The sequence below is a fragment of the Narcine bancroftii genome, chromosome 13 (assembly GCF_036971445.1).
Source record: "Narcine bancroftii isolate sNarBan1 chromosome 13, sNarBan1.hap1, whole genome shotgun sequence".
NCBI lineage: Eukaryota > Metazoa > Chordata > Chondrichthyes > Torpediniformes > Narcinidae > Narcine > Narcine bancroftii.
In genome coordinates, this window is record NC_091481.1 from 38,302,645 (window position 1) to 38,328,753 (window position 26,109).

The 26,109-nt window shown below is 44.7% G+C and overlaps 1 protein-coding gene across 1 annotated transcript in view; it reads left to right on the forward strand.

Annotated features, from left to right (window-relative positions):
* dldh (dihydrolipoamide dehydrogenase) overlaps window positions 1-26,109 on the forward strand; it is a 65,822-nt gene that overhangs the window by 7,000 nt on the left and 32,713 nt on the right. Inside the window, exons 4-8 of the mRNA XM_069908207.1 lie at window positions 8,503-8,571; window positions 9,003-9,072; window positions 9,691-9,791; window positions 15,250-15,393; window positions 21,918-22,019. Coding sequence (XP_069764308.1) covers window positions 8,503-8,571; window positions 9,003-9,072; window positions 9,691-9,791; window positions 15,250-15,393; window positions 21,918-22,019 — 486 coding nt within the window. The remainder of the gene's footprint in view (window positions 1-8,502; window positions 8,572-9,002; window positions 9,073-9,690; window positions 9,792-15,249; window positions 15,394-21,917; window positions 22,020-26,109) is intronic.

Genomic DNA, 26,109 nt, shown 5'->3' on the forward strand with positions numbered 1-26,109 from the left:
AGGCAGGAGGTATAGGAGGAGAAGGGAGGGCAGGCGCAGCAGCAAGCAGGGGGAGGTGGATGGCGAGGTGAATAGAGAGCTGAGGGAAAGGTTTTCCATACCAAAATATCAGCTATATATTTTTATCTTTGCTATATTAACGATGCAGTTTGACCTGCTTTGCTCCAGCATTGTGTCCTTACAGAGAGTGCTAGATCGGATGGAACCAGGTCACTGGCGCTCTGACAGTGTTGTGCTGTTATTCTCACCATGTCGGGCTGGCTTAAACCCAGGGGCCGGGGATAATGCAGCCAAGGCAAGATGGCGCTGTTGTAGCACGAAGCTTGTTGCCATTTCTCTTCACACACATGCTGAGTCTTTTCAGCATTTTTGTGATCATTTGTGAGACTTCAAGGACGAGTTGTGTCCTCTGATCACCAAGAGAGCACAATCTATCCTCAGACAGTTAAAGTAATTGAATTATTGCAGCAGAGGATTTTGTTACAGTTGATTCAGAAAGTTTTAAACAGCCATTTTGAAAGCAAGAAACATTGGAGACACAGAAACCCTTGAGGTAATGTACCCATTGTTGAGGCATTGGTGGTGATGGCGCTGCTAGGGTGAACAGGCCACCTGGTGCAAGTACAAATTCGAAGTTCTCCAGGAAGGTGCTCTGAGGCCAATAAATATTTTCATATAAAGAATACAGTTCAAGGCCAACAGCAGCACGTGAAGGAAAGCAGTTTTAGCATCAGATAAAAGATGATTCACGATACCTTGACAAAACTTGAAGGTATTTGAATCCAGCTCTCATTGAGCTTCAACATCCCCCACAGCTTCACTTTTTTTCATTGCGGCTCCCCCCAAGCATGTTGTACTTTTGCTGTCAGCCCCAGTCTTCACCCTTCCTTCCCTTCTCTGGCCACCAGCTGCTCAGGGTTTCTTGTCCATGCTCAGCCCTACTCCAATAAAATCTCTGTAGAGTGATGCCATTCCCTCCCCACTCCCATCTGATGAACTTAGAGCAATTTATTTTAGTCACATTTTTAAACTAAGTAGAAGTTTGGAGAACTTGAGTCAGCAAAGACTTATTTCTTTTAATGCAACCAAATACAACATAAAACATTACAGCACAGTACAGGCCCTTCAGCCCATGATTAAAGTTACTTTTTTAATTATAAAATCTTTTTAAAAATTTTACATTTAGACATTTAGCACTGTAACAGGCCATTTTGGCCCACCCCATTAATCTACACCCCCAGAATGTTTTGAACGGTGGGAGGAAACCGGAGAAAACCCACGCAGACACGGGGAAGAACGTACAAACTCCCTACAGTTAGTGCAGGATTCGAACCCTGGTCCAGTCCTGATTGCTAGTATTATAAAGGTGTTGCGCTAACCCTGTACTGACTATGATGTTGCACCGACCTATGTAAACCTACTCAAACAACTAGTCCTCACATCCATAACCCATATTTTTCTTGCATCCATGAGCCAAAGAATCTCTTAAAAGTCCCTATTGTACCACAATCCCTGGCAACGCATTGCAGGCACCCATTACATTCTGTCTTTATATTTAAAACAAAATTAGCTCTGATATCTCCCTAAACTTTCCTCCCCTCACTTTGTACACATGTCCTCTGGTGTTTGTTACTCTTTCCCATGGAAAAAGGTGCTGGCCATCCACCTTGACTATGCCTCTTATAATCTTACTGACTACTATCAAAATTTGCTTCTATTTCTTGTTTGCTCCAAAGAGAAAAGCCCCAGTAATGATAACCTTGCCTCACAAAACATGTTCTCCAATCCAGGCAATCTCCTGGATTGGAAACCCAAAAGTCTGAAGACAACTTGGTTGAAGCAAAGATAAAGATATATAATCAAATTTTCAGGCTTGAGCCCTTCATCAAGGTATGGTAAAATGTCAGCAGGCTTCCTCACAAAATGGGAGGTGTGGGAGGACCGCGTTCCCAAAGGCAGATAAGGGAGGGAGGGAGGGCACAGCAGCAAGCAGGGGAAGTAGGGATGGCTCATTGAATAGAGAGGGAAGAGGGTGTAGAGCTGGAAGAAAGAAGACAAGGGGAAAGGGAGAATAGAGAGTAGGTTAGCAGAAACCGGAGAAGTCGATGTTGATGCCATCCTGTTAGAGAGTGTCCAGATGGAAAATCCAGTGTTGTTCCTCCAATGTATGGGTGGGCTTGGTGGGATAGTACATGAGGTCATGGACAGACATGTGAGTGTGGGAGTGGGAATGCCATCCTGTTTGAGAATGTCCAGATGGAAAATCCAGTTTTGTTCCTCCAATGTATGGGTGAGCTTGGTGGGATAGTTCATGAGGTCATGGACAGACATGTGAATGTGGGAGTGGGACGCAGAACTGAAATGGTTGGCTACTGGGTTGATGGTGGTGGAGGGGAAGCCAGATTTGTGGAAGAAAGCAGACACTTCAGATGATCTAGACTGGAAGACCTCATCTTGGGAAAAGATGAGGTGGAAACAGAAATTGTGAGAAGAGAATAGCGTCTTTGCAGTGGACAGGATGTGAGGAAGTGAAGTTGAGATAGTTGTGGAAGTTGGTGGGTTTGTAAAATGTTGGTAGAAAGCTTGTCTTCCAGGATGAGGACAGAGATCCAGAAAGGGGAAAGTGTAATTGGAGATGGACCAGGTGAGTTTGAGATCGGGGTAGAAGTTGGCAGCAAAGTGAATGAAATTGATGAGCTCATCACGGGTGCGTGAGGCAGCACTGATGTAGTCGTTTATATAGCAAAGAATGAGTTGAAGGGTCTGTGTAAAACAGGCAGTGTTTACACTTCCTGATAAATCTCTGCACCCTCCTCATAGCTTCCACATTCTTCCTGTAATGAGGTGACCAGAACTGAATATCCAAGTGTGGTCAAACCTGAGTTTTATAAAGCTGCAACATAACCTCTCGACTCTTGAACTCAATCCCCCGATTAATGAAGGCCAGCACACCATATGTCTTGCTGATTACTTTACCAACCTGTGCAGCAACCTTAAGAGAACTATGAATTTGTACCCCAACACGGTCCATCTGTTAACATTCCGACCATTAACTCTGCCTTCAAGTTGGACCTTCCAAAAAGCATCACTTCACACTTATCCTATTGAACTCCATCAGCCATTTTTCCACCCAACTCTGCATCTTGTAACTTATGACAGCTGTCTACACTAGTCACAACACCATACTGGCCAATCCCTCTACTTGCTCGTGCAGGTCATTTATAAAAATCACTAAGGGCAGGGGTCCCAGAATAGATCCCTGCAGACTTCCACTGGTCACCAACCTCCATGTTATACATTTTATCCACAACTATCTTCTGCTTTCTGCAGGCCAGCCAATTCTGATTCCATACAGGCAAGGTTCCATGGATCCCATACCTCATGACTTTCTGAATGGGTCTATCATTGGGGCATTTTTTCAAATGTCATATACACCACAACTATCGTCCTACCTTCATCAATTTAAACCATTTGATCTTGGAGCAGAAATAGACTATTCAGCCCATCAAGCCTATTCCACCATTTAATCATGAGCTGATCCATTTCCCCATTCAGCCCCACTGCTTGATCTTTCTCTCCATAACCATTGATGTCCTGGCTAATCAAAAACAAAATTTCTTTTGTTACCTCCTCAAAAAATGTAACTAGGCTTGTGAGGCACCACCTACTCTTCACAAAGCCATGCTGACTATTCTCGAGTACTTCTCTAAATGCTTGTAAATCCTGTCCCAAAGAATCCTCCCCAATGGTTTGCATACCACTGACATAAGACTCACTGGTTTGTAATTCCCAGGATTCTCCCCATTTGGTTTTTTAATAAGGGTTCTGCATTTGCCATTCTCCTAACCTCTGGTACTTCACCTGTGGCCAGGAATGACACAAAGATCATTCCCAATGGGCCAGAAATTTCTTCCCTCCCATCCTGGGGTATATCTTGTCCAGTTCTGGGGCCTTATCAATCCTAATATTTTTAAGAAGATTCCACGGTTCCACCACCACCTGAAAGATCAACTACAAGGCCCTAATTGGATGGACAAACTCCCGTGGGTGCTGTTAGGAATTTGCACAGCACCAAAACTAAACCTACTAGCGTCGTCAGCCAAGATGGTGTATGGCTCCCCACTTACCATCCCTGGGGATATTCACTTCAACCCTCCTGGCCCGCAACCCATTGCTATAGATGTTCTCCAGCAATTGAGGGAACAAATAGGTAGACAGAAACCTCTGCCACCTTCCCAACATGGCTCTCCACCCTGCCATATCCTGGTGAACCTGCAGTCCGCCAAATTCATTTTGGTGCAGAGAGGACAACAAGGAACATCCCTACAATGCCCTTACGAAGGTCCATTCAAAGTGTTGCAGCACGACGATGTCGTTTCCACCTTGGACATTGGTGGGCGGCAGGACAGGTTTACCATTGACCCCCTCAAGGCAGTGCATCTGGACTCAAACCAGCCTGCCCTGGATCCCAGGTCAGATACAGGGGCCGCTCTCCCAAAGACAGTACAGTAACTTGCTTAAAGGGTGGCGGTGATTCTGGGGGGGGGTTGGTGTAGTGGGCCAGATCTCCACTCCAGTCATCCGACATGAGGTGGCGCGAGCCCCCCTTCCCTTCCGAGGTGACACATGTTGCCCGGAGGATAGCACCGCTTCCGTGTTGCATGCCACTGGACGGGGAGTGATGCCACAACGTGCTGACGTCACTTCCTACAGCCATTGCGCCCCTCACAGGAAGTGGGTGGTCTCCTCGAGCAGCGCAAGGAATTCAAATTAAAGTTCCGTTACTGGTTCACCTCGTGCTGTGTGGATGTCTCTCATTTTGGTAGTGCTACCGTTAGCAGACGCTACAGTGTGTTAATAAAATTACACGTGATTGCAAACCCTTTGTCCAAACTCATCTCTCTGCAAACTCATTGATCCTGACACTTTCTCTACACAACAATGGTTAAGAAAGTGGAAGTGTGTATTTGATCGAACACTCGTGTCGCCAGGTTATGGTAGGATGGGTCTGGGGAAGCCTGTGGACATGTCGCACAATAAAGTTGGGTTACCTGGTGAAGAACAAAAATCGCTAACCTTCAGGCTGGTGATGGCAGTCCGGTAGGCCTGGACATCCTCATCTTCTGCTTGGTCTTTGGCTGGCTGAGCAACATCGAGCCCTCCTGAGGTCATAGTGATGGCCGGTCTGGACAGTGTGTCAGCCACCACATTGGATTTGGCTGTGACATGGCGATGTCTGTCTGTCGCTTGGTATGCTACACCACAACAATTTCTAGAAGAGTGTGGGTCAATCATTCATGCAGAATTTATAAAAGAGCATGTGAAAACATTATTAATTCACACATGCGATTCACACTATAAGCAGGGGTTATTCACACCCTCCAGGACCCCTGATCATTGGGAGCAGGGGCTCTACTGCAAGTATTGATCTATAGTAATGCTACAGCTCAGCTTCAGTGCAGTGCACACCTTACCCTTCCAGGCTACGTCCACAGAAGCGACCTGGCATGGAGCAGTGTCTGGGGCCTGGACCACGAGGCACTGTGCCAATAAGGATGCTAGGTGATATGAGTTAGCCAACGGCAAGGTGTGCCAACCTGAACTGACACTCCACCTGCAAACAGTAACTTTGAATCTATAAATTGTAACTTTGAGCGAAATAAAAAGTACACAATGTGTGACAGGTGACGTGACTTCCGAATAAATTTCAGTCAGGGAGGACGTGTGACCACCCACAATCAGAGCCTCCTCCACATACAACATTCCACCCCTTGGAAACCACACCAGTCTGGAATGACCTTGTACATGTTATAACTAAAAACAAAAAGTTGTGTTTAGAAAAAAATTAAGAAGTGGATCAATATATATACACAAGTATGCTGGACAAGACTCATAATCAAATTCAATGACAGCGCCTCAGCAACCCCCCCCCCCCCCCACCACCGGACCAAACAGGTTTGCTGTGTTACTGATGGAGCAGGGTGCTGTGGGAGCTGCTCCCCAGTGTCAATGGGGAGGGCAGAAAAAAGAATTTGTTTGGTCACCAACTCGCCTGCCGACGGCTGGCAAATGTGAGCACTCCTATTACAAACGTCTGCAAACAGGCCGTGCAAGGTCATCCATCAGGTGGCAGAGCACTCTCTCGGCTTGCATATCCTGCACCTTGGTTTCACACTTGGGCGTTCCTTAAGTGCAGCCCCCAGATTGCCATTGCCATGCTATCCCGCGGTTCGGCAGGAGACAGGCTACCAGGTGTGTACCTGAGGCTCGCAGTTTCCCTGGGCTGTTCGTGCTTGCATGGTCTTTAAACAGGTGCCACAAGTGCCTGTGTTGGATCCCTACAATGATAGCCAGGAGGAGTCGGGACGGAAATTTAGCCAAATGAGTGTTTTTAAATAAAAGCTGTCCACACCCCCACCACATGAGGCATGTTGTTTCTGTTCATGGGGGGCTGGGGCGATGCTGTCACTGTCAAGTGAAACAGAAAGCACACAACGTCCATTCAGTGACACCCGTTCAGCGATATTACTTCTAAGACGTCATCTCAGGTCGACCGAAGAAGAAGAAAAACAACAAAAACACATAAGATCCATTCCAAACTCCGCACTCGTAATGCAAATCATAATAGATGCAATAGAATGTCCAATACTGCTCCTTTAAACAAGCTGGTGTGGTGGCCACAGCTGGAGGTGGTGTTGGCGGTTGAAATCAGTGATTCCATAGCAGCAATCCGTCAGATCAAGAAGGGGAATTGGAGCAGAATGTTGCAATCAAGTGGTCTTTATCCTTTAGGGTGGATGGGTGAATTGGCTTAGTGGTTAACGCCATGCCTTTACAGCACCAGCGATCGGACCTGGGTTCGAATCCTGCGCTGTCCTTAAGGAGTTTGTGCTTTCTCCCTGTCTCTGCATGGGTTTTCTCCCACTGTTCAAAAAAAAATGTGTAGGTAAGTGGGGTATAAATTTGGCGGCATGGACTCGTAGGACCAAATTGGCCTGTTACAGTGTTTATGTCTAATAAAAATATTCTGACCTTACCTTGACCAAGGTATCTCTGTTGTTTGGGTTTGTGTGAGTCCCACAGGTTAAGAACCAGACCACAGTGCAGGTACAAAGCACCTGTTTATTTCGGGGATGGAAATGGAACAACAGGGTCGATCTGTTAAACAAACTCTACACACACACAATACGCAGGGGGAAAAATATACACCGGATGACGAGGGAGAAACCGATGGAAATTGGGGGGAATTACAAGAACATATACATTCAACAATTCCTGCCTAATCCCATCATAATAAGACATTCCCCAATGAAACACTTTACCATTTTGTCTGCTCTTATCCTTGAAAATACTGTACTGAAGGTCAGGGAGTTGTGGTCACTGTCACTGAAATGCTCCCCCGCTGAGAGGTCCGTCACCTCATCATGTTCATTACCCAGGACTTGGTCCAGTGTGACCTCTCTGGTCAGCTTGTCACATACGGTATCAGGAATCCTTGGGAATAACTGACAAATTCCCTCTTGGAGTGAGGGGGTGCCAGTCAATAATTGGGAAGTTGAAGTCTCCCATATCAACAACCCTGTAATTTCTGCACCATTCCAAAATCTGCCAACTTATCTGCTCTTTGGCGTCCCAAGGGCAATTTGGGGACCGATAGACTACTCCCAGTACTGTGATAGCTCCTTTCCTATCTCTGATTTTCACCCACACTGACTCGGGAGACAATCCCTCTGCAATGTCTGTCCTTTCTGCAGCTGATTCCTGATTATTCCTTTTCCTGATTATCACTTCTTCCACCCCGCACCCCCCCCCCCAACCACACACACACACTTTTTGCCTCCCATCCTATCCTTTTAAAATGACTTAAACCCCCCCCCCCTCCCTGGTACCTGCATCAGCTAATCCTGTTCTTCAGCCAGCCAAGTCTCTGTAACGGCCACATCTCCCTTATTCCTAATACTCCTGGCATTGAAATAAACACATTTCAAACCCTCCAACTGACTGCATTTCTGCTTCCTCCACAGCCTGTCCTCCCTCACAAACCCGCAACACAGTTTATCTAACTTACCAACATCTGGTCTATCCTCTGCTCTTGCATACCATCCCCTGCCAAGCTAGTTTAAACCCCAACAGCTCTAGCAAACCGACCCACCTTTTCTGCTCAGGTGCAATCCATCTTTTTTGTACAGATAATATCCCAATTTTCCATTAATCTGAACCCCTGCTTCCTGCACGAGCTCATGCCTTCACCCGCCATAACTTCCATGGCATCCTAAGATTACTATCCTTGAGATCCCACTTTTTGACTTTCTTCCTAACTCCTTATATTCCCTCTTCAGGACCTCATTCATTGGTACCAATGTGGACCATGATATCTGGTTTCTCTCCTACCCGCAAAACCTAAAACAAGGGACAATGGGTTACAACATTGTTTTTCACTCATTATAGCTGATCTTTTTAAAAATAATATAAAATGTTAATTCATTTTTTAATATCTTTTAGACTGTCTGCGTAGAAAAGAATGAAACATTGGGTGGAACATGTTTGAACGTGGGTTGTATCCCTTCCAAAGTAAGTACCCGTTCAAGATGATCACAATGCATCTTCTTACTCGAGGCTTGCTGTTGATTCTATACTCCACGCTGATTCTTTGCTTTGTAAGTCCGTACATTAGTACAGTTCTGTGTATTGATGGACAGGTGCTGTTGATTTATTGGATCCTGAAGCTAAATACAGTGCAGGAGGAACTCTGCAAGTCAAGTTCCATAAGTGGAAGAGAAGGGATGGTCGCCATTTCAAGATGAAACATTTATTGGTCTGAAGGTTCGAGGGGTGTGGGAACAGAGTTGTAATGATGATCAGCCATGATTATGTGGAGTCATGGAGAAGGATGAGAAAGTTGAATGGTCGCCCTGCCCCAATGCACTCTTGTCTTGATCTTTAATTGCAAAGGTTTGGGAATGACTTGTAAGAATAGTAATCAAAGTTGTTGTTATTCTCAGGCTTTGTTGAACAACTCCTATCTCTATCATTTGGCCCACGGAAAAGATTTTGCAAGCAGAGGAATTGAAAGTATGTAGATCTTCTTTCTTCCCTTCCCCTGTTTTGTTCTGGTTTTACCACAAGGTTTGACTAATAATGAGTCGGGATTTAACATTCTCAGATGCCTCTCTTTTAACATTACTGTGTTATGGAGGGTAAAAAATGAACAAATCAATAAAATAAGCAAGCCAGTTTTGCTTTGAGACTGAATGTAGAGCTGTCGAGCCTTCCACCCTGTTTGAATGTGTCGACCCAACTTTAGTTAATTTCATTATCATGCCATGTCTTTGGTTCCTGAGCACTGATGACAACAGTCTTCATCTAATAGCTCGTTCATGACTTGCATCATGCACGATTGTAGCTACTCTTGCAATATCCAAGTTATTTACCAACACTGTTTACCAGGTTCAGTCCATCATCCTCTCAAGCTTTCCCTGATCATTTGCCATTGCTCAGTTTTCAAAATTTTTCTTGAATGTAAACATTTGTCTCCCTTCCATCTGTGAGTGGACTATTTTAATACCTTTCATCAAGCAATGTCACGACAGTTGCATGACAAATTCTCATTGGAAGAAAATGTACCTGCTTTGTACAGGGGTTTTGAGAGAAATATCTCAATATATCATGTGAGTAAATGTTGTTCTAAAGTTACAGGAATGAATCTTAATCTGGAGAAGATGATGGAACAGAAGAACAATGCAGTGAAGTCATTGACTGGTGGAATTGCTCATTTATTTAAGCAAAATAAGGTCCGTTTCTGATTTTGATATAGGTTCATGATGTGATGAGGCTTTTTGTGATTGGTGATGGGGTGAGAACTTGCTCAGTGGGTTGCTGCCTCTCAGGTTGGGTAGTATAGATCCAGGCATCTCCAAAGGGTGACAGAACCTATCCAAAGATGGATTAACTGCAAATTTTATATCTCTTATTAGAGCACAGCTTAAACTGTTTCTTTCAAAGTGAGAATTAACTTGTTAATATACTGAAATACATTTTTCAAAATTATGTGGCGGCACGCCATTAGGCAGGCGAACCGGCCCCACTTGTCACGCAGGCGGTGGGGCAGCCGGCCAAAATGGTGCCATCGGGGTTTCCTCCCGACCTCAGCACCGGGCTCAGAAGCCCGTGCTTGGTGACCCACGTGACGCCCCGGTGACGTCGGGGACCCCCAGCGCGGTTCTCAGCCGGGTCCAGGCTGGGAGTATAAGGCCAGCCAGGCAGACTGCAATAAATCAGTTTTTGCTCACTGAACTCAACCCTTCTGGTTGTGCAATCCTTTAGTTAGCAGTGTAGCCGCCGCTACAATTGATGACCCTGACAGGTTCAAACATCTTTGAACCCAACATGAACGACCCTTCGATCAACACTATAGCCATCAATCTTCCTGACTTCTGCGTTCAGGAGCCAGAGACCTGGTTCAGCTATGCAGAGGCTCAGTTTCACCTCCACCAGATTTCATCAGATTCGACCAAGTTTTCCCATGTGGTCGCCGCCCTGGACTAGGGCCACCGCCAAACGAGTGCTGCACCTCGTTCAGCACCCACCTGTGAAAGATAAGTACAGGACCATCAAGAAGGTGCTCACCAGCTCCCTCGGCTTCTCCAGGCACCAGTGTGCCTCTCGGATGCTGTGCCTTGAAGACTTGGGGGACAGAACTCTAATCGAGTTGATGGATGAGATGCTCACGCTCATAGGCGATCGCATCAACTGCCCACTCTTTGAGCGCATCTTCCTCGACCATCCGCCTGAAGACATCTGGCCATTACTGTCCCAGGAGAGCTTCATCGACCCTAGGAAGGTCACTGAAAAGGCTCAGGAGCTATGGCTCGAACGATTGCCTAAGGGCTCAGCAGTCCAGCAGGTTACGAGTCACGGGCATGACCACGCCAAGCCTTCCTCTAGCGCTTCAGTGGAACACCCGGCCCCTGCAAGTGCCTCAAAGAGCATAGCCAGAAGCCAGCCATCCACTTCAGGCCTCTGCTTCCTCCACCAGCCCTGGGGATCCAAGGCTCGGAAGTGTCACCAGCCCTGCTCGTTCCAGGGAAACGAGCAGGCTGGACACTGTTAATGGCTGCGGTGGCTGGCCAAGAACACAGCCTTTTCTACCTGCGGTATTCAGTCACCCGACAATTCCTCATCGACACCGGGGCTCAGATCAGCATCATCCTGACCACAGACATCGAGTCCCGGAACTGGCCTCGAGGACCTCCCCTCCGTGCAGCCAATTCAACGGAGATCCAAACGTATGGAGACAAGACCGTCCATTTCCATATCGGCCAGCGGAGGTTCTCATGGAGGTTCACCATTTCATCCCTTCCAATCGCCATCCTGGGTGTCGACTTCCTCCTCGCCCACGGACTCCTGGTCGACATTCGAGGTAGGCAACTGGTAGATGCCCGTACCTTCCAATCCATTCTCCTCAACACCTCCTGCACAGAGCAGCCACAGATGGCCACAGTCAGCATGCCCAAGGACAAGTTTCAGCGTATCCTGGACAAGTTCCCGTCCCTCCTCAAACCGCAGTTCTCTGCCGCCTCACCACGCCACAGGGTGTTTCATTACATCCCCACCCACGGCCCACCGGTCCATGCCAAGGTACACTGGCTCCCGCCAGATAAACTCCAAATAGCAAAGGAAGAGCTCTCGCATCTGCAGGAGCTGGGGATCATTCGATGCTCCGACAGTCTTTGGGCTTCACCACTCCACCTACGAAAGCCTCTGGCAGCTGGCGCCCTGCGGAGATTATCGATGGATCAACGTCAACAGTACCTGACCATTACCCGATCCCTCACATCCAGGACTTTACGGCCAACCTGCATGGCGCAAGGGTATTCTCCAAGGTCGACCTGGTGCGCGAGTATCACCAAATCCCAGTGCACCCCGAGGACATACCCAAAACGGCCATCGTCACCCTCTTCAGCTTGTTCGAATTCCTACGCATGCCGTTCGGGCTCAAGAACGCTGCCCAGACCTTCCAGCGCCTTATGGACACAGTGGGCAGGGATTTGAATTTTGTATTCATTTACCTGGACAACATCCTTGTCGCCAGCAGAGACCGGGCACAACACAAGTCTCACCTGCATACCCTCTTCTCCCGACTGGCTGATTTCGGCCTAACAATCGATCCGGCCAAGTCCCAGTTTGGGAAAGAGTCTATGCAGTTCCTGGGCCATACCATCACGGCCGAAGGAGCCACACCTGCCGCTGTGAAGGTCGCTGCAATCAGGGAGTTCCCATGCCCAGATAACCTCAAGGGGCTACAGGAGTTCACGGGTATGGTCAATTTCTATAACTGCTTCATTCCAGGCGCTGCGTGCATCATGCAGCCACTCTTCGCCCTCATCGCAGCCAAAGACAAGACACTCGCCTGGACTCCGGAAGCCAGCAGGGCATTCGAAGCCATGAAAGATGCCCTCGTGAAGGCTACCCTGCTCGGTCACCCACGCACCGACCTGCATATGGCGCTCTCTGTCGATGCCTCTGCCACAGCCGTCAGCGCCGTCCTGGAGCAGCAGGTGAACGGACAGTGGAAACCACTGGCATTCTTTAGCCGACTTCTTCACCTCCCAGAGCGCAAATATAGATCATGAGTTGCTGGGCATGTACCTGCGGTGCGTCATTTCCGCTATTTCTTGGAGGGGAGACCTTTCACCATTTTTACCGACCACAAACCCCTCACTCAGGTGCTCACTATGGCAAGAGATCCCTGGTCTGCCCGCCAGCAGCGTTACCTCTCCTTCATATCGGGGTTCATCACCGATATTCGTAACAAAGTGGGGAAAGACAATGTGGTTGCCGACTCACTCTCACGACCGGCCATTTGCGTGCTGACACCTGGCCTCGACTTCGACCAGCTCGCCCGGGACCAGAAGTTCGACGAGGAGACGCAGGCCTTCAGGACTGCCATCACGAGCCTGCGATTCCAGGACCTCCTGACTCCTCACGGTGAGGGCACCATCCTGTGCGATTTCTCCATGGGCACCCTGCGACCAGTGGTTACCCAGCAGTGACACAGGCAAGTCTTCCACCATATCCATGATCTTTCCCACCCTTCCATCAGGTTCACGGTCCGTATGGTGGCAGAACGTTTTGTCTGGCATGGGCTTTGGAAGCAGATTATGGACTGGGCCAGAACCTGCACCCATTGCCAGCTTTCCAAGGTACACAGGCACACCAGAGCGCCCATAGAAGATTTTGAACACGTCCAGGAATGGTTCAGCCACATACATGTGGACATCGTCGAACACTTGCCCTTTTCCCAAGGTAACCGTTATCTTTTCACAATGGTAGACAAGCACCACTCGTTAGCCCGAGGTGATCCTGATGCCAAATGCCTTCATGGACTCTTGCTCCTGAGCGCTTTTGAATGGTCGGGTTGCCCAGTTCGGCATCCCGAACCACCTCACCAGTGATCGGGATGCCCAGTTCACCTCTGCACTCTGGGCATAGCTTGCCACAGGCTGGGGATTGAGCTACATCACACCATGGCCTATCACCCACAGGCCAATGGGCTAGTCGAACGATTGCACCGCCACCTTAAGTCGGCACTTATGGCCCGCCTCACCGGCCCCAACTGGGTGGACGACTTGCCTTGGGTGCTCCTGGGCATCCGCTCGACACCCAAAGAAGACCGACAGGCGTCATCAGCCGAGCTGGTCTAAGGTGCACCGCTAGCCCTACCCGGTGAGTTCGTCAACGCACCTCACAACCCCCAGCAGCCACCGCACATTCTACTGTCCCGACACCGGGCCCTGTTGGACTCCTTCACACCCCCATCGCCGCCCAGACGTGGCACACGGGCCTCTTATGTCCCCAGCGAGCTGTACTCCGTAGAGTAATTTTTTATCAGGTGGGACCCATCCACAGCACCTCTACAAAGACCATGTGAAGGGCCGTACAAAGTCATCCAGCGTTCAGTATCCACTTTCACACTGGACATTGGAGGTAAGAGGGAACTGTTTACAGTGGACAGGTTAAAGCCTGCCCACCTCAACCCCATCGAACCAGTAGTTGTGGCCCATCCAAGAAGCGAGGCTGCCAGGCAAAAAAGGACATTGGCGCCGGTTCTGGGGGGTTCTGTGTGGCGGTATGCCATTAGGCAGGCAAACCGGCCCTACTTATCATGCACGCGGCAGGGCAGCCACCCAAAATGGCGCCGTTGGGGGTTTCCTCCTGACCTCGGCACCAGGCTCAGAAGCCCGCACTTGGTGACCCACGTGACGCCCCGGTGATATCGGGGCCCCCCAGCGTGGTTCTCAGCCAGGTCCGAGCTGGGAGTATAAGACCAGCCAGGCAGCCTACAATAAATCATTTTTACTCGCTGAGCTCAATCCGTCTGATTGTGCTATCCTTCAGTCAGTAGTGTAGCCACCACTACAATTACACACTTTTCAATGCGAGATCTCATAAATTTACCCCTCCTTAGCGGTGCAACCAAACTCCAACCTCCCTCTCAGTGCTGCCACCAATCCCCCTCTCATCGTCGCCACCAACCCCCCCCCCCCTCTCAGCACCACCACCAACCTCCCTCAGCACCGCCACCAACCCCTCTCTCAGCGTCGCCACCAACCCCCCTCTCAGCGCTGCTGGCAATCCCCCTCTCAGCATTGCCATGAACCCCCCCTCTCAGCGCCGCCACTAACCCCCAACCTAGTGCAGTTGCATGGGGGGAGGGGGGGAGGCGTGCTCAGGATGTGACAACCCAAATAAGTTTGGGAACGACTGGGTTAGCACATTGCTATTACAGTGCCAGCACTGTCTGTCAGGAGCTTGTACATTCTCCCCGTGATGTGGGGATTTTTTTCTGACGTCTAATTGGGTGTAATTGTGCAGCACAGGTTCGTGGGCCAGAAAGGCCTGTTACTGTGCTGCATGTCTAAATTTTAAGAAGTTGGACATTTTGCACATATTCCCTAATCGTTGAGTACATAATTTTGTCTTTACTATCCTTGGTCTGAATTGGTCACCATGTTATTATGGAATTACAGTAAAAGGAGAAAAGAGTAAGGAGAGAAAGTATAAACTCAAATCTAGTTAATGTAGTGAACACCAACAGCTCAAATGTAAATTGTTAACTTGCCTTATAAAATGTGCAGTCTGATTGCTTAATTCCCTCCCTCACTTTTCCAGAACAGATGATATTTGAAGAGTTTTGATGTGGATTTAGATGAAAGAATCTTGATATTTTTCTTTTCACTATTTTTCAAGGTAACACATGTCCATGGCTATGGTAAGATTACTGGGAAAAACCAGGTCACCGCTCTGTGTAACGACGGCACCACGCAGATCATCAACTCCAAGAACATAATCATCGCCACAGGGTCAGAAGTTACTCCTTTTCCTGGGATTCAGGTACATCCTTTGACATAAAACAACTGTTCTGGACTTGAACAAGTTAATAAAAGAATGTTCAACGTGTAATTGTGAATTGGTAGAAATGGTTACTTGAAATACAACTTCTGTTGCCTGTGTGATGACATTGGCTTGAATGGACTATTTACACTTTCTCTGCCCTTTCCCCACACTCCTGAAAACTTTGAAGGTGTACTTTATACAGGTCCAGTGATCAGAATGCCATTAGTTTCAAGTTAATTATGGAGAAGGTAGGCCTGGACCTCGGGAAGAGATTCTAAATTGGAAAAAGGCCAATTCTGAGGAAATGAGGAAGGATTGAGAATGCATGGGTTGGGATAAGTTGTTTTCGGGCAAGGGTGTGCGTGGTAAATGGAAGACCTTCAAAGGTGAAATTTTGAGAGTTCGGAGTTTGTGTGCTCCTGTCAATATCAAAGGCAAGGTTCAAAGCTATAGGGAACTTGGTTTTTGAGTGATGTTGGAGATCTGGTTCGGAAGAACTCTAGGAGGTATAGGCAATATGGAGCAAATGGGTTATTGTGGTGTAATGGATAAATATTTGGGAGAATTTTGGTAAGATTAGTGGGTTACAGACATACACACATTTTAAAACAGATCTTATTTGAAAGACTGAAGAATTCATATTCAATAACATTGCAGGATATCTGGAGAATGCGATGCACATTTCACAAGTAGATGCTAATTGAACTGACGTCATAAAATGAATGGACTGGAGACAAACTGGCTACAAGTACTCTGCAAAGTTCTTACAGAAAGGTCACTCCTGGGTTTTGTTTCTCTAAGACAACATCTTGACCAAGGAGAAAAACTCCTGTTGTTTGCTGAAGAAGGTGGGGGTTTTTGCAAGTGAGAGAGTCACATGGGCTTTTCTGGCAGTTGGGGAGAGAGAGAGAGAGAGAGAAAGTAAGCCCTCTCAGCTAGTATGTATAACACTGAAAAGCAGCTGAACAGTGTAAGCCAGGGAGAGCTGATTGGAAACAGAAAGTTCCAGAGCAGTGGATGGCTGGAAGTGCTATCTGTCTGATGTTTCTCTTGGAATAAGAGGAACAGAAAGGAACTCTGGTGGTAGCCTGAAGAAAGAGGTTACCATCTGGAAAACCCTGATGGGGGAAGTTTCATCAGCGAGACCTTGAGGTAACTAATGGTACCTCTGTTGTGAAAATCCTGGAACAACAAATCTCTCTCTGCAAACTCTACAAGAACCTTCCTGAGCGGTAAACATTTACCTTTTGAGCACCAAAGCCTGAGTAACTTTATAAATGTTAAATTCTGTGCATGGTATAAGAATTGCCTGCATCCAGAAAACTTGGAATAAGAAGTGAGATTGAACTGTGAACCAAAGAACTTTTCTTAAATTTACACACACATTACATACATGTGCGCTTAGAATTAGAAGGGGGTTAAGTTGGGTTAGTTAAGTTAATAGAGATAAGTTAAAGTTTGATTCTGTTTTCATGTTTAAAGTTGATTAAAAATAACTTTTGTTTTAAAAACTACTCGTCTTGGTGAATGTCTGTTGCTGCTGGGTTTTGGGGTCCTTTGGGCTCGTAACAGAGGAGTATAAAAAAATTCAAGAAAACCCTGAAGAAGGAAATCAGGAAGGTGAAAAGAAGCTATGAGTTGCTTTAGCAGACAATATGAAAGAAATTCCTAAGGGTTTCTACAGGTATATTAAGAGTAAAAGCATAGTAAGGGACAAACTTTGTCCTCTTGAAGATCAGAGTGGTCAGCTTTGTATGGAGACAAAAGAGATGGAGGAGATCTTAAATGTTTTTTTTCCCCCTCAGTATTCACTAAGGAAATGGGCACTGAGTCATGGGATGTAAGGAAAACAACCAGTGAGGTCATGAAACCTATACAGATTAAAGATTGCTGTTAGTATGAGCTCCTGTTTTAGTAAAATGGGATTACCACTGTAAGGGATAGTATAGACAGGAGGAACTGAATGGTCACAGTTAACATTTCCCACAGCACAACACAAGTCACAGCCCAGTGACAATTCCATATATTGGAAGAACTGAGGGAAGGTTTGTCATAGGCTGTTCCAGAATTCCATATATTTGCACAGACACTGTGATTTTGTAAGGGAAAAATCAGCTTTTTGAAGCAGCTGTTGTGGCCAGCCATTCTGTGGAACTCAGAGCAAAACATGCTTTGTGAATGGCTGGGTCTTTTCGGTGGATGGGCCTGTGCCAGGAGGGGCTTTTTGGGAAGCAAAGTGCTTCATTTTGATTGTGACTAACAGTGGAGGTCACTTGGGAGAGACCGGTGCCAGGGTCTTGGAAGCTTTGTGGAGGCTGCCCAGTTCGAGTCTCACCAACAAAAGGACCAGGAGTGTTATGACCTCAGCTCGTGTGGATGGACATTTCTTCAAAGGTAACACAAGGAGAATTCATGGGTCTGTTGCAGCCACAATTCCTGTCTCCCCAACAGTTCAACATTAATTCTGGGCATCAAATTTCAAGGCCTACGCTTCAACAATGAATGTAAAAGATTGAATTTTGAAGTAACTTTCTAGATTTTGGCCTGGACTGTAATGGCTCTGGCAGAAATAAATAAAATGTCCTTAGCCACAGATTGTTCTGTTGTTTAAAAAAGGCTCCAAAAGTAACCCTGGAAATTAAAGGCCAATGAGCCTGATCTCAGAAGTAGGTAAATTATTGGACGGTGTTCTAAGAAATCGGAAATACAATTATTTAGATAGCCAGGGACTGATCAGAGATAGTCAACATGTGCATAGTAGGTCGAATTTAACCAATCTTGTAGAGCTTTTCACAAAGGTTTCCAAGAAACTAGATGAAGAAAAGGCTGTGGATGTTGTCTGCATGAACTTTAGAAAGACCTTTGACAAGGTCCTGCATGGGAGGTTAATCAGGAAGGTTCAGACGCTCGGTATTCATGGTGAAGTAGTGAACTGTACGGGAGAAGACAGAGAGTAGTGGTGGATGATTCTTCTCACACTGGAGGCCTGTGACTAGTGGTGTTCCTCAGGGATCAGTGCTGAGACCATTGTTGTTTGATATCGATATCAATGATCTGGATGATAATGTGGTAAAATGAATCAGCAAGTTTGCAGTTGACACTAAGATTGGAAGCATGTGGACAGCGAAGTAGGTTTTCAAAGCTTGCAGAAGGATTGGGACTGAAAATGGGCTGAAAAATGGCAGTTGGAATTCAATGCAGACAATGCATTTTGGAAGGACAAATCAAGAAAAGACATACATGGTAAATGGTAGGAAACTGAGGAGTGTAGTAGAACAGAGGGGCCTGGGAATATAGATACATAATTCTCTGAAAGTGGCGTTACAGGTGAATAGGGTTATAAAGAGAGCTTTTAACATATTGACCTTCATAAATCAAAGTAAGGAGTATGGGTGTTGGGATGTTATGGTCAAGTTGTATAAGACATTGGTGAAGCTAAATTTGGGTATTGTGTGCAGTTTTGGACACCTAACAGGAAGGATATCAATAAGGTTGAAAGAGTGCAGAGAAGATTTACTAGGATGTTGCCCGGACTTCAGGAATTGATTTACAGGGAAAAGTTAAACAAGTTAGGGCTTTATTCCCTGGGCTGTAGAAGAATGAGGGGAGATTTGATAGAGGTATTTAAAATGATGAGGGGGATAGACAGAGTAAATGTAAATAAGCTTTTTCCCTTGAAGGTAGGTGGGATACAAATCAGAGGCCTTGGATTGAGTGAAAGGGAAAAAATTTAGGGGGATCTTCTTCACACAGTGAATCGTGGGAATGTGGATCGAGCTTCCAGCTGAAGTGATGAATACGGGATTCATGTTAACATTTAAGAAGAATTTGGACAGGTACATGGATGGGAGAGGTATGGAGGGCTATGGAGTGGGTGGAGGTCAGTAGAACTACACTTAAAAATGACTTGGTACAGACTAGAAGTTTGAAGAGGCCTATTTTGTGGGCTGTATTGTTCTATGGTTCCGTGTGGAATCCTTTGTGCTTTATTTATGAAATCATAGGGTTTGAGATATAAGCATAGAAACAGGCCCTTTGGCCCAACTCATCCCTGTTGACTAAGGTGCCTGTCTGAACGTCCCATTTGCTTGTGCTTGCCTTGCATCCCCCCTGCCCTGCACCAGAAACCTTTCCTATCGTGTCCCTGTTCAAATATTTTTTCAACATTGTAATTATACTTGCCTCTTTTATTTTATGTGGCAGCTCATTCCATATACCCACCACCCTCTGAATGAAAAAACATATCCCTCAGGTCCATTCTTACCTTAAGCCTCTGTGTTCTAAAAGGATTGATCATCCACCTTATCTATGCCTCACATGATCTTATCAGGTCACCCTTCACCCCAGGGAAAAAATCCTAGCTGACTTAGGAGCTCTTTATAACTCAAGCCTTTCTTTCCTTGGGAATTTTTCTGTACCCTCTCTAATTACTTCCTTCCTATAGTATGGCCATCAGAACAACACAGAATATGCCAGATGTGGTCCTGCCCAATTGGAATGTGACATCCCACTCTTGCATTCCATTCCCTGTCTGATGAGGGCAAGCATGTCAAATTCCTTCTTAACCACCCTGTTTGCCAGTGCCACCACTTTCAGGGAACTATGTGCCTGTACCTCTAGGTCGCTCTTCCACAACCTATAAACATTGTGTACATGCTGTCCTGGTTTAACCTAACGGAAGACATCACTTCATATCTGTCCACATTGCATTCCATGGCTCAGATTCCCAGTCGATCTTGATCCTGTTGTAATCTCAGACAACTTTCACTATCCAGGGGACATCATACACGGAAAGCAAAAATGAGGGCTTGGTTTCCATGGCTATAGCGTGACCTGCCAACTTTTACAGCACCTTTGTGTTCTGCACTAGGCTCCAACATCTGTATACTTCTTCACAGACCACTCCAGACCCCCCCCCCCCACCTAATTTCAGTGTCATCTGCACATTTGCTAATCATTCCACCACATTCTCATCCAAGCTGTTCATGTATACAATAAATCACAGAACCCAACTTAGATCCCTGAGGCATGCTGTTGGTCACAGCAATCTGATTCCGCTACCACCTTTTTGATTCCTTCCAAATGGCCAGCTGATCCTGGACCCTACGTTGGATCCAAAGGCCGTGCTAAAGTCACTGTTTGTTCTATCGATAACTTTCAGGACCTCTCTGTTCTTCCCTGAATTCCCTGGCTTCCCTTCTCTACAGTACATACTGACAATAAGTATTCAGTTAATGCAGTTAAAAGTCAAATTGCATAAGAAAAAAAACTGCATTTGCTGGGCAGAATGAAAACAGAAATTGAAAACATTCAGTATATTGCATCTGAGAGAGAAGCTTGGGTCAGGGACCCTTCCTCAGACTGACAGGAGAGCAATGGATTTGTAGTTTTTGAACAGAGCTGGCTGGGTGGGTGCTGGAGTGAGGTGCAACACTCAATCCCAATCTGCCATGTGTTTGTGACCTCCTGTACTATCACAGTGAGACCCACTGTAAACAGCCTATTTTCTATCTGGGTCCTTTGCAACCTTCTGAAATGAGCAGTGAATTTTCTAACTTTGGAACTGATCTGAACTTTTTACATTGTGACAGAGTATTTAGAGGTGGTTTGGGAGGAATTGCTAGAGCAGCTTGCACACACACATTTTAAAACAGAATATTTGCAGGACTTTTGCAGGAGGCCACAAAGTATCAACAGCAGCTTACCTGGGAGAGCATGTGATCTTTGCAGGCAGGGAGAACAGTTTTGCTCTCAGAGAGGGAGGGTGTGAAACAGAGAGAGAGAGAGAGAGAGGAGGCAGAAATCAGTTCCAGAAGGACAAGCTGGCAAACTTAGGAAGGTTGCCTGGTCAAAGGAGAAGACGGGCAGTGTGAAAGGTGACCTGAAAGAAAGAGGATCATCTGGAGAGTCCTGAAGGGGACAAGTTTCGTCAGCAAGACTGATTGAGAAAGAATCAGTTGTGGATGTCCTGGAAAATAAATCTCTCTCTTAAAACCAGCAAGACCCTCCTGAGTGGTAGCCATTTACCTGTTAAGCACCAAAGCCTGGTGAACTTTGTTAATGCTAACTTCTGTGCACAGTACAAGAATTGCTTGCAACCCGTGAGATTGGATTGTGAACCAAAGAACTTTACTAATCTTAAATACACATTACACACACCTGCGCTTAGTATTAGAGGGGGGAGTAAGTAGTTAGGTAGGTTAAGTAATAAATTAAAGTTAAATTCTGTTTTCTTGTTCAAATATAATTAAAAATTACTTTTGTTTAAGTAACCCTGTGTTGTGCTGCTGGTTTTTGGGGTCCTCTGGACTCTGTAACACCATTAATACATCCATTTCCTTCCCCTTTTTTAAAATACCTGAGAGTTGGTGTTCATGTTTCTCATCACCTGATCTCCATATAATCCTTTTGCTTAACAACCTGCCACCCCCCCACATAGTGGTTTCTCTTCCCACAGCTGCAAACAGACCTGCTGTACATGACCAGAATTGTCTAAATTAACAATATTATTGTTCTCACAGATTGATGAAGAGACAATTGTGTCCTCAACGGGCGCCTTATCTTTGAAGCAAATTCCTGAGAAGATGGTAGTTATTGGTGCTGGTGTCATTGGTGTTGAATTGGTAAGAATCTAAACATAGATGAGACGTACCTTGTCAATAATGTGGGGGAAGCCAGAGAACGGAGGACCTCTTGGTGATTATGGATGTTGCAGAAGGAGGCTGCTTGGCCTGTTGTGAAAGTAGATAATGCATCCCACTTACATTCGAGTTTCTTCAGCTCCATATTTTTATCTAATTTCATCAAATTTGCAATTATTTCCAAGCAATGAATTCCAGATCATAGAATGCTATCTTCCATTCAAAAATATTTCTATTGCCAATTATCTGGCACCATAAAATGTTAGTCATTGATAAAAACAGAAGCCTTGAGCCCATCATGTTCATGCTAAATACCAGTTCTATGTCCCTGCCAGTTCTATGTCCATCGTCTCCTCTGCCTTGGCCAATTGTAATGATCACCCAGATGCTTCTTAAACAGCTCTGCCCCCACCACCCCCTCAGGCAGTGTGTTCCAGATTCCCTCATCTCTCTGGGAGAACCTTTTCTTCGATTCCTTCCAAATCTTCCATCCCCTGCCCTTTGCTTTCAATTGCTCTGCCATGGAGAAACATTTCCTGCATCCTCCCATCTTGTATTTATTGTTCTTCCACTGAAATATGATTCTCTTCATCCTTCTGGAAGGGAAGGAAGATTTTTTGAAAGCTTGATTATTTGGACAGAAACACCTGCATTTAAGTCTCCAGTCTGGGTGATGTAAGCAATTTGTCCTTCCTCACCAATTTCTTTGTACCTCAAATAAATTGTTTTCATTCACTGCCAAGCATTCTGTTCACTTGTCTCGACTGACTTCATGTTCAGAGTCATGGAATTGCAAAGTTCACAAAAAATTGGATGCATGGATAGGGTTGGATGAGTGTGAATCGTATCACGTGGAACCAGACTCTTTGGCCTAATTTGCCTCTGTGTTTAAAATAAAAGTTGCCTCTCAGGTTCCTGTTAAATCTCTACCTCCTCATTTTAAACCTATGTCCTCTGGTTACTGATTTCCCCTACTGTGGCAAAAGACTGCGTTCACCCACCTGTTCCTCTCGTGGTTTTGTATACCTCTGATAGATCACCCCTTATCCTCCTGTACTCCCAAGTAATAAAGGCTGTCCTATATAACCTCTCTCTGTAGCCTAGACCTCTGAGTCCTGGCAATATCCTCGTGATTTTTTTCTGCAGCTTGACAACACTGTGCCTATATTATGGTCTCCAAAGCTGAATGTAATACTCCAAAATTGTCCTCACCAACATCTTGTATAACTGCTACATAACTTCCAAACTTCTTATGCAATACTCTGACTGATGAAGACCAATGTGCCAAAAGACCTTTTGACAATACTACCTGTGACACCACTCAATCCCTAGCATTCACTATAGATCCTACCCATATTCGACCTTCCAAAATACAACATCTCACATTTCTCTGTATTCAATTCCATCAACCATTCCTCTGCTTACCTGCCTGACCAATCAAGGTTTTGCTCCAATCTTTGGCAACTATCTACAATACCAGACACTTTAGTGTCATCTGTAAACTTGTTCGTCTTGCCATGTATGATTTCATGTAATCCATTGATACAGATTACAAATAGCAATGGGCCCAACATCAAACCCTGTGGCACACCACTAGTCACAGGTCTCAAGTCTGAAAAGCAACATTCTGCTTTTTTCTATTCATTCTGGTATTGTACCTTGGATCCTATTGATCTAACTCTGCAGAGCAACCAACCACGTGGAACCTTATTGAATGCCTTGCCGAAATCCATATACACATCTACAGCTCTGCCCTTGTCAAACTTGGTCACATCTTCTTAAAAAAAAACTCTATATTAGATATATGAGACATGACCACCCAGTTAAAAAAACACTGCTGACTATTTCTGATCAGATCATATGTATCTTCTCCCTCAGAATACTCTGCAGTAACCAACTGACCACACATGTTAGGCTCACTAGGTGTAGTTCCCAGGCTTTTCATTGCAGCCTTACTTGAATTGAGGCATAACATTTGTTCCCCTCCAGTCACTTATGGTGCTTAATAACGACTCATAAATCCAATCCAGCTTCCCACTGTGCCCTTGGATACATCTGATCAGGTCCAGGAGATTTGTCTACCTTTGTATGCATCAGGACCTTCAGCACCTCTTCTTTTTAAAAAAAATCTTTACTTATTTGAAAAATTGTTAGTAACAGTACAAAATACAAACAGTAACAACATTTTTATATATATAAAAAAAAGAGAAAAAAAATATCAAAATTAAATCCTCACCCATCCCCCCACCCCTTCAGCCAGTTCTCTTAAGGAGAGCCAAAAATATATAAAGAAAAACTAAAAATAAGATAAATCAAAGTACATCTAAATGCATATTCCAAATATGGTAACCACTTATTAACAAAAAAAAATTGTCATCCAGATTATATGTAATTTTTTCCATAACAATGCAAGCTTTCACCGCATTATGTTAATCATTATATTATCTTTCCATGTACTTGCTACACATTTTGGACAATGCTAAATATACAAATGCAATTTGAAATTTATCCAACCCCAATCCCTTTAAAGGAATCACATAACCCAATAAAAAAATGGATGGATCTGATGGTAACTTAAACTTATACAATTTTTCCAAAATTAGCTTAATTTCTTCCCAAAATGGTTGTACAGGACCAAACAGCATGTAAAAAAGTACCAACACACGTACCACATCTAAAACAGAAATCTGATTCGAATTCCGACAATACAGGTAAAATCATCTCTCTACCATACATATTTTTCACCAAAGATCAAATTTCATAATGAGCAAATAAAGAATTTTCTGCAATATTAAAACGTTCTTTCATTTGATTAAAAGAAAGAAGCTGTCTCTCTACAAAGCAATCCTGTAATGTTATGAGAGTTATCCTTAGAATCCCAACTCTTTAAATGACTATTAAATATTGAAAAAGGAATAAGCTGATTATTATATAATGGCATTAAAATAGACAATTTACCTTTTGATCCTATAATCTTTTTTTTTGTCCATAACATCAATAAATGTTTTAATATCGGCATATTAACAAATTAATATTCCACCGAAATACAAATTGATGCATTGCAATTTCAGAAATACCTGCCATCTGAATTTTAGCCCAACTTGGAGGCCAATCCAGATCCATCAAACCACTAATAAATTTAAACTGGGCTGCTTCATAATAGTTCTGAAGGTGAGTTCATTGTAATCCACCTAATGCATACTTCCAAGTAAGTTTATTTAATGCTACCCTTGGTAATTTACCTTTCCATAAAAATTCCCTAGTGACTTTATTTAAATCCTGAAAAAAGTTCTTTGTAAGAAATCATGGTATTGATTGAAACAAATATTGAATACGTGGAGAAATATTCATTTTAATGCAATTAACCTGACCAATTAGAGTTAACGGAAGGTCCTTCCACTTAATTAAGACTACTTTAATCTTTTTCAGTAATGGAACATAATTTAATTTATATAAAGATTGATACTCAGTATTCACAATTATTCCTAAATATTTAATTTTATCTGACCATTTCAAATTAATAACATTTTTATATACTGAATAATCTCCTTCACCAACCAGTAGAATTTCACTTTTATCCCAATTAACTTTATATCCAGATAATAATCCGTACTGTAATAAACATTTCCGTAAATGTGGCAAAGATTGTTCTGGGTTTGTTAAATATATCAAAACATCGTCTGCAAATAAATTAATCTTATACTCTTCATCCATAACTCTCATCCCTTGTATCTGTTCAATTTGCCTGATTAATTGAGCTAATGGTTCAATTGCCAATGCAAACAGGGCTGGTGACAATGGACAATCTTGTCGGGTAGAACGTGTCAATTTAAACGACGATGAAACTTGTCCATTTGTCACCACCCTAGCAATCGGGTTTGTATATAAAGCTTTAACCAATAAAAAAAGGGCCAAATTTAAACCTCCAAAAAAGCTTAAATTAAAAAATCCCATTCGACTCTATCAAAAGTTTTTTCCACATCAAGTACCGATATGCATTAACCAAACTAATTAATTGAAGAATATTATCTGAAGCATGTCTATTTTTAATAAAACCTGTTTGGTCTACATG